Here is a 10,000-nt window from a genome sequence, read left to right as displayed (position 1 = left end):
CACTGACTTTTCCACACAGACACAAACAATTAATGCCAAAAACATATTAAAGCTGCAGTTGATTTACTGTAATATTTGGAAAAACTGTCATAATAGCCATTCAGCTATATGTAGGTGAAGTGGTCTGAAAATATTTTTTTATCACTTTGCTCCCCCCTGCCTCTGTGTGCTGCCCCCCAAAATTGCCACCGCTCATGTTAATTTTGACCAATCAGAGCGAGGTCAGATTCTCCGTTCTTATTGGCTGTGGGACCTTGGCAACGACGTTGATGATGACAGGTTGTCTCCTGTCAATGTAACTGAATTCACATGAACGTGCATAGCTGTCGTTCGGAGGGAGGAGCTACAGCAGGTAGAGCGTTGGGAAAACAGCCGTTGGGAAAACAGCCGTTGGGATCCCAACGGCTGAAACTCTCAACTGCAGCTTTAAGGAAGTCAGTGTTTCCCACAGGATTTTGGGACCCTGTACCTTGTTGGGGGGTCCGGGGGCTTGCCCCCCCCCCCCGGATTTTTTTTTACCTTTTTAAGTAAAATGCATTAATCTGGTGCACTTTTTTAGCATAGTGTTTTTTATTCTGAATGAAAAAGTATAACAATACAATGTATATCACACAATGTGCATGTAACACTTGCAGAATACAAATGAATGAAATTTTTGTTTTTTTACACCCAAACCCCCCTCCCCCCACCCCCCATGGCGAACATACACACTACCCTAGATGACAAACAGTGACCCAAGTACAGAGCACAAACAAAACAAAAAAAAGCATTAGAGTGCAGGAGGACATGTCAGTTAATAAATAATAATAAAAGATAACTTAAGAATAAAGTCAAAATAAAATAAATAAAAAATAATAATAACAGTGATTATTATAGTAAATTAAAAAGGACAGAAGGCTGGATGGGGAAGGTTCTGAGCTACAAGTCTGCAGAGAGATTTTTCAATTTGTCGAAGTGTTGTATAATTGGGCCCCAAGTAGAACCAAATTTGTCAGGTTGACCCCGAAGCGAAAACTTAATTTTTTCTAATTTTAAAAAGAACATAAGATCCTTCACCCACACAGTACAACTTGGGGATCGGGGTGATTTCCAGTCCATCAGAATTCTCCTACGCGCTAGGAGGGTTGAGAAAGCAATAGCATTTTTATGTTTATTGTTTAAGTCTGGATCTTTATCAGAGTCTGTACCAAATATACACATAGAGGCATTGGGTTGAAGGTTTAGGTTCAAGGATTCAGAAAGGAATTTAAATATGCCATTCCAGTAGTCTACCAGTTGTGGGCAGGACCAAAACATGTGCGTAAGATCTGCAGGTGAATTATGACATCGATTGCAGCTATCTTGTACATTTGGGTAAATCTTTGAGAGTTTGGAATTACAGTAGTGTAAGCGATGCAGTACCTTAAACTGTATTATGCTTAAGCGTGAGCATGATGAACTCTTATTCACTCTGATTAAAGCTTGATTCCAAAATGATTCTGATAAACTCACTCCCAACTCTTTTTCCCAATCTCCCTTAATCTTGACAATATTAGTCTCAGCCGCTGAGTTAATAATCTGATATATTCTGGATATACAACCTTTAAGCTTTGGTGGTGAATCCAAGATTCTTTCATATAATGATTCCTGGGGTAAGTTAGGAAAACTAGGGTTTAGAGATTTGGCAAATTGCCGTACCTGGAAATAACGGAACAGATGGTTTCGAGGGATATTATATTTCACAAATACATCTCCGGAGCTTCCAAAAACCCCACCTATATATAATTGACCAATGTTAGTAATGCCGTTTTTAAGCCATAAATTGAATGCATGATCCAGTCTAGAGGGAAGAAAGAGGTGACTATTATGGACAGGAGTTAGACTAGACGCAGCAGAGAGGTTAAATCTTTTGCGGAACTGGGATAAGATTTTCAATGTTGTAATTACTATAGGGCTGGATGAGTATTGTCTTGGGGAAAGGGGGAGACTAGAGGTCACCAACGATACAAGGGAGCAAGAGGGACACGAATTAGCTTCAATTAGACACCAGTTAATTTGGGGGAATTTAATCCAGTACATTATTTTCTGTATATTTGCAGCCCAGTAGTAAAATCTAAAATTGGGAAGAGAGAGACCTCCTTGAGTGCGATGTCTTTGCAACATCACTTTATTTATCCTCGGTAGTTTATTGCCCCACAAAAAGCCTGTAATGAGCTTATCTAAAGCAGTAAAAAAGAGTTTAGGCAAGAAGAGTGGCAGACACTGGAACAAATACAAAAAGCGTGGAAGAATGTTCATCTTAATAGCGTTAACCCTGCCTGCTAGTGAGAAATATATCGTTTTCCATCTGTCAAAGTCTTCCTTAATCTTAATCAATAATGGAGAAAAGTTCCTATCATACAAATGTTCATATTTCCGAGTGATATAAATACCCAGGTATTTAAATTCAGAATTACATTTATGAAATGGCAGTTGCATTTCTGGGATTTCAGTAGCCAAATTGTTTAAAGGGAAACATTCACTTTTTGCAAAATTCAATTTATATCCGGAAAATGGCCCAAATTGTCTAAGAATTTCTATTAATGCCGGGGCAGATTTAGCTGGGTCGGAAATATAAACCAATAAATCATCAGCATAAAGAGAAGCTTTATGCTCAGTGCCCCATCTAAGAATACCACTAATGTTTGGTGAGGTTTTAAGAGCAATTGACAACGGTTCAATCGCCAAAGCAAAAAGTAACGGGCTTAAAGGGCAGCCTTGGCGGGTACCTCTATGTAAATTAAAATATTCTGAATGTAATCTATTTGTAATGACTGAAGCTTTGGGAGAAGAATACAAAAGTTTAACCCATGACACAAATTGGTGACCAAAACCAAAGTTCTCCAAGACCCTAAACAAATATGGCCATTCCACCCTATCGAATGCTTTCTCCGCATCTAAGGAGATAACCATCTCTGGAACCTCTTCAGATGCAGGTGAATAAATAACATTTAGCAGGCGGCGGATATTACTGAATGAGTGGCGATTGGTAATCTGGTGCACTTTGAGAGGAAATTTTAGAGGCTACATTATTTTTCAGATTTTTTTTAAACAGGCAGCACTCTTTACTCTGCAACTGTAAAAACATTACAGTAGATTGGTCTGCAGACTCATGTTCTATGATGGAGGGGCCCATTGCAACAGATACAGGGTGGATAGCTACTTTTTATGAACAGCATAGAATTCACACATAGAAAGCTTATTCCTGTATGTGTGTGGGGGCCCTAAAGGCTCATCATGAAGCCCCTTAGACAGAGCTACTAATGCTGTTTTCTTATAATTTTGTATTTCTCCCCTACTAGTTGAGGGGCCCATGATGATTTCTTTCCTTATATTTAGGCTATTCCTTTTTGGACCCTGTTATTGACATCAGTGACTGAGCTCTTTGACAATGCGACACGTAAAGTTACTATCAGTATCTCTGGCTTAGGACCCCCTGAAGCCCCTGGACCCGGTAGCATGCTCAAGAATAATTTATCAAAAAAAAAAAAAAAAAGGGTGGGTCAATTGAATGGGTTGAAACATAGCTAAGGCCGCTACTGCACACACACACACACACACACACACACACACACACACACACACACACACACACACACACACACACACACACACACACACACACACACACACACACACACACACACACACACACACACACACACACACACACACACACACACACACACACACACACACACACACACACACATTCTGTTTTATCCTCAATCTTCAAGCTACTGTATGTTGTCTTTGTACAGTCCAATTGTATTAATATACGTTTTGGTGCAGAAACGTTTCTCTATAATATGCAGTGGCAAAAAAAATTAAATAAAATGTTACAAATTTGTCTAAAGTTACGTGATAAAAATAATGAATTTAATAAGATTAATAATGTTAATTAATTTATTTTATTTGTTCATGTTCCAGCTTTTCCTCTATAACTACATTGGACAAAGGAGCCTCGCTACTACAGTCGGTAAGACATTTTAAATTGTAGTAATACATTTTTTTAAAGTATTTTCTGTTTAGAAAATAACTAACTGAACCTGATTCAATTATTTTAGATATATATATTTTTATAACGATTTTATTTAATTTTTTTTTAGAATATAAAAACTTGATCTTTGTAATGATGAATGAGTGAATGTAGTCTTTATTAACAGTATGTTCTGTCCTGTGTTCTTCTACAGGCATGCTGCTGTTGTGTGGCAGCTTAGTGAACGGACCATATGCTCTCATCACCACTGCTGTATCCGCTGACCTGGTAAGACACAGTGCATTATGGGAAAAAAGACTCCAGATTCTGACTCCATTTTTACATTTGTGACCATTGCTGTTGCAAAACTATTTACAAACGGCCCCATCCATACCTGTGAAAACTCTACCAAATCAGTGTTATTTTGTCAGCAATTTTAGATTTCCTCCTAAGGCCTTTGCATACGGGGAGCGTTTTTTTTTAAGAAGAAAATGCTCATTATTTTTAGTCGAATTTTAGTCTGACGTCGCAATCTTGTGTTAGCAAAACACAACTGACAAATAGGTTATACAGCTGATACAGAGTGTTTTATGGTCTCACTGTCTTTTTTTTTTTAAGATACTTTTTGGGCATTTTTGTGCTTTATTTGATAGTGTAGAGACAGAGGTGAAATGGGGCAGAGAGGGGAGTGACATGCAGAGAACGACCGCGGGTGGGAATGGAACCCGGGTCTGCTGCTGGGCCCGGCCCGGGAGGGGGATGCCTTACCAACTGAGCTAAAGGCGCCCCCTGGTCTCACTGTCTAACCCAACATTTTCCCATTTGTGACATCACACATGGGAAAATGTAGGGTTAGGATTAACAGGACAGCTGGGCCAAGGGAAGACTGAGGGAAGACTGAGGGAAGAAAAACCTCATTCATTATATTATAATAGTGATTTTATAATGATAGAACGCTGGTTCCGTATGGGTGAAGTATTCCTTTAATAATCCCTCGATGTATTGTGTCTCACCAGGGAACTCATGAAAGTCTGAGAGGAAACTCCAGAGCGCTGTCAACTGTGACGGCCATTATAGATGGGACGGGTTCAGTAGGTCAGTACAGAGTGTGTGTGTGTGTGTGTGTGTCTGTCTGTCTGTGTATTTGTCTGCCTGTCTGTCTGTCTGTCTGTCTGTGTGTGTGTGTCTGTCTGTCTGTCTGTCTGTCTGTCTGTCTGTCTGTCTGTCTTTCTGTCTGTCTGTCTGTCTGTCTGTCTGTCTGCCTGTCTGTCTGCCTGCCTGTCTGCCTGTCTGCCTGTCTGTCTGTCTGTCTGTCTGTCTGTCTGTCTGTCTGTCTGTCTGTCTGATATATATATAGTGTAATCTTTATATTTAATGTGTTGTTGAATTTGACTGTTTTGGGCCTTAAAAGTAATTGAAAAGTCCTTGAATTTGATGTTTAACTGCACATTTTGATGTCCTACCTTTTTATACCTTTACTGCATGTCATCCCCCCTCTCTCCCTCTCTCTCTCTCGCTCTCTCTCTCTCTCTCTCTCTCTCTCTCTCTGTCTCCCCATTTCAACTCTGTACTGTCTAATAAAGCTTGAAAATGCCAAAAAATAATCTTAAAAAAAAAAATTAAATGGTAATTTTTGTGTATTTGTGTAGGCGCTGCGTTGGGCCCTCTGTTAGCGGGCGTCATCTCTCCGACCGGATGGAACAATGTTTTCTACATGTTGATCTGTTCTGATCTGTTGGCCTGTCTGGTGAGGACACTGCTCACTCATATACAGTACACACACACACACACACACACACACACACACACACACACACACACACACACACACACACACACACACACACACACACTACTCATCCCTTCACTCACATACACTACTTTTTTTTAGATATTTTTTTTGGCATTTTTATGCTTTATTGATAGTGTAGAGACAGAGTTGAAATGGGGCAGAGAGGGGAGTGACATGCAGAGAACGACCGCGGGCTGGAATCGAACCCGGGTCCGCTGCTGGCCGAGGCCCATGGGGGGGGGACGCCCTACCAACTGAGCTAAGGGCGCCCCCCTCCTTTTTAAAGATAAAGTGTATTCAAAAACATTGAGAGAGAAAATATTCTTTGAGTTAAATTCGAGAATAAAATAATAATAAAAAAAAATTAATTAATAAAAAATAAATGTATTATTATTTTAGAGTTAGGAAGAAAAATAATGATAAAATAAAAAAATAAGGGGGCGCCCTTAGCTCAGTTGGTAGGGCGTCCCCCCCCATGGGCCTCGGCCAGCAGCGGACCCGGGTTCGATTCCAGCCCGCGGTCGTTCTCTGCATGTCACTCCCCTCTCTGCCCCATTTCAACTCTGTCTCTACACTATCAATAAAGCATAAAAATGCCAAAAAAATATCTTAAAAAAAATGTAATAATAAAAAATATATAATTATTGAACGTTGATTTTTTAAAGGGTGTTGTGCTGATTTGTGTTTTTGTTTATTGAATATTCTTGACTGATGGCATTGTTTGTTTGTTTGTTTGTTTGTTTTCAGTTTTTGTCCAGACTTGTTTACAAAGAAGCTCAGGGTTGGTGTGGACGCACTCCTCGAGTTAGAGGGTAAGTCTCATCCATCTATCTATCTATCTATCTATCTATCTATCTATCTATCTATCTATCTATCTATCTATCTATCTATCTATCTATCTATCTATCTATCTATCTATCTATCTATCTATCTATCTATCTATCTATCTATCTATCTATCTATCTATCTATCTATCTATCTATCTATCTATCTATCTATCTATCTATCTATCTATCTATCTATCTATCTATCTATCTATCTATCTATCCATCTCCACTGTAACTCTTTTATTAATAATTTTTTTTTTCATTACAGGTTCAAAGAAATCTGAAAACACTCAAGGATCTAACAGGGACCTAACCACACACACACACACACACACACACACACACACACACACACACACACACACACACACACACACACACACACACACACACACACACACACACACACACACACACGCACACAGTGAACTGACAAACCTCTTCCAAGGCACTAATAACATTGATCCAAAGGCCAAAACAGAGAGAACTATGCCTTTATTATAAAACACTTTTTTATGACTAATCTTCTCAATTTTAAATTGTTTGTTTGAATATTTTATCATTAAATTGTATATACTGTACAATGTGTTAGTGGTTGTCTTATTTTCTCTCTGTTGCTCAATACTATTGACATGACTTGCTTTTGCCAGATTTAATCTTTTATTTTGAAAATAATTTGGACAAAAATGAATGAAAAATGTATTGAAAATTACAAAATAAATTAAAAAACTAAATATTAAATTATTTAAATACTAGTATGACTATATAAATGAAATAGTTATAAATAATTTCAATTAAATAATACATCTGTTAAATTTCAAAAATTTCAAATAAGGGGGATTCAGTTGCTTATGAGTTAAAAATTAAAGTATTCATTGATGCTGTGTGTCGGACAAAAATTTAATTTATTTAACATTTGTTACCAAAAAAACGTCAGCTTCCATTTTCTTTTAATAGGTTTAATGTGAGCACTTAATAGTGAAGTGTTTCTATTAATGATTTCTAATTATTTCATATGATTAATTATGATTGTAATTTTTTTATTTTTTATTTTTTCCGTCTTATTTTTTTTTTTTTTTTTACCATTATTAGTATAGGATTGTTTTGCTACTTTTTGTTTTGCTTCTTGACTGTGTTGTATATGTGCAGTGCATGCATATAGGCCCATGTATGCAGATGAATAACAAGATGAGACATGATTTTGCCATATATCAGCAAAAAATAAATAAAAAAAAAGTGTTCATAAACAATATTTATTTTAACAACTATGCGCATAATTGAAAACTAAGAAAAAGCCAAAAAAACATTAACACAAATGGTCATTGTCTGTTTATTGACAGTTGATAAGACAATACGAATTCTGTAGTTTCTCCCTGAGTCTCTAGACACTCAAAATACACTTAATTTCCACTTATTTTAACTTTAAAAAAAAATTCCCTTCTGTTATATCATATAACATTAAAAATAATTATAGCGTTCAATTATATCTGATGGATAAGTTACGTAGCTCGGAGTTAAATACCACTGCAAAACCTTTATCTAAAATAAAATAATATACAAAAATAGACAGTCAAAACAATACATATTACATTCAAAAACACATTTCTTTTAAACATTTTAAAAAGCGAATAAACAACCAAACAAATAAGAATAGTCAAGACTTTTAGTTTGAAGGTCTTAAAGGTGCAGTGTGTAATATGACATCATCAAGAAAGTTCTACAAAGTTCTAGAATGCAACGCTCCCTGGGTAACCCCACCCCTTTCGAATAATAACAGAAGCTACAGTGGGCCTTCAAGGACAAGAACAATTCTAAATTTTAAACAATGCACCTGATGACATTCCAACTATGACACTTTCAAGATGGCGGCACTAGGCCTTGGTCCAAAATATGCAGAAATATGGACATATATGAGACCCTTTCTAAGGGAAAACATAATCATTCAAAAAATGTTTTTCAGCTATTATGCACTAAATTAAATGTACTTATGGATATTATAATTACTTTCTACAAAATCTGCTAGGAAATAAAACCCAAAATTCTACACACTGCAGCTTTAAAGGCAGATAAACAATTTAGAACAACAATGTACGGCAGGGAATGAGAGTTAACTACGGTAGCTGAGAAAGGCCATATTTGCAATAATTTTTTAATTGTATTACTTGCTTTATTCTTGATACTCTGTTCTTTAAGCAACTTTTTAGTTTATCTGGTGCTTTTAGTATACACATATACAGCTCCGGAAAACATTAAGAGACCTGTCTGGATTTTTCTATAAACATATGCCTATAAATAGTAAAACAAGAGACACTGAACATTTGGAGTGGTCTCTTAATTTGTTCCAGAGCTGTAAGTGATTGCCAAAACTGCAATAATAGATAGATAGATAGATAGATAGATAGATAGATAGATAGATAGATAGATAGATAGATAGATAGATAGATAGATAGATAGATAGATAGATAGATAGATAGATAGATAGATAGATGGATGGATAGATAGATAGATAGATAGATAGATAGATAGATAGATAGATAGATAGATAGATAGATAGATAGATAGATAGATAGATAGATAGATAGATAGATAGATAGATAGATAGATAGATAGATAGATAGATAGATAGATAGCAGAAATATCCTTGAAAAACAACTCAAAAGCCTTTCTTCTCTAATGTAAGGCCTTTGTTGCTACAGTCATGAACATTCAGGGTTAAAGTTATTTTAAAATTCTTTGGTTTTGCTGCGTATTTATTTAGACAGACTATAGCAGAACACAATGTAAGATCGCATCTAATTCACCAACTAGACTATACACATACACACACACACACACACACACACAATTAAAGGTGCAGTCAGTGATTCTGGAGAACGCTTGCTGTCAAAATCACGTTTTTGTGAAAATCAGTGAATATCTCCTCATGATCCTTTACCTGTCTGTACTGTGTGTGTGTGTGTGTGTGTGTGTGTGTGTGTGTGTGTGTGTGTGTGTGTGTGTGTGTGTGTGTGTGTGTGTGTGTGTGCTAAAAATACATCTGATGTTAGTACACAGCATAGGCTCTGTAAACTGGTATGTAAACAAAGGGCTCAGTCACCATAGCTAACAACATTCCAGTTTACAGAGCCTAGGCTGTGTATTAACACTGGATTTTTTTTCTCGTAAACACACAGTACAGACAGGTAGCAGATCATGAGGAGATATTCACTGATTTTGACTAAAAGTGATTGATTTGACAACAAGCGTTCTCCAGAATCACTGACTGCACCTTTCAAGCAAAACAAAACTGACATCATTGCAGTACAAAGATATAATTATTAAAAAAGTGAATCTGGACCCGAATCCTTCAACATTCAAATAGGTTTTACTCTTAAAGCTATAGTG

The 10,000-nt window shown here is 36.8% G+C and overlaps 1 protein-coding gene across 3 annotated transcripts in view; it reads left to right on the top strand.

Annotated features, from left to right (window-relative positions):
* slc37a2 (solute carrier family 37 member 2) overlaps nucleotides 1-7,028 on the top strand; it is a gene marked incomplete at its 3' end in the record, with an annotated part of 25,548 nt that extends 18,520 nt beyond the window's left edge. For 2 of the 3 annotated variants that reach the window (XM_080041549.1, XM_080041548.1), the window contains 6 exons: nucleotides 3,949-3,997; nucleotides 4,212-4,285; nucleotides 5,014-5,092; nucleotides 5,647-5,744; nucleotides 6,537-6,601; nucleotides 6,885-7,028. In XM_080041549.1, coding sequence (XP_079897675.1) covers nucleotides 3,949-3,997; nucleotides 4,212-4,285; nucleotides 5,014-5,092; nucleotides 5,647-5,744; nucleotides 6,537-6,601; nucleotides 6,885-6,900 — 381 coding nt within the window. Of the gene's footprint in view, nucleotides 1-3,948; nucleotides 3,998-4,211; nucleotides 4,286-5,013; nucleotides 5,093-5,646; nucleotides 5,745-6,536; nucleotides 6,606-6,884 lie in introns of those variants that run through there. The other variant, XM_080041550.1, reaches the window with a different exon arrangement.
* Nucleotides 7,029-10,000: the final 2,972 nt, after the last annotated feature.

The sequence above is a fragment of the Ammodytes marinus genome (assembly GCF_949987685.1).
Source record: "Ammodytes marinus genome assembly, chromosome: 14".
Lineage (NCBI taxonomy): Eukaryota > Metazoa > Chordata > Actinopteri > Uranoscopiformes > Ammodytidae > Ammodytes > Ammodytes marinus.
Note: the sequence above shows the minus strand (reverse complement) of the source record. Positions and strands in the feature narration are given on the sequence as shown.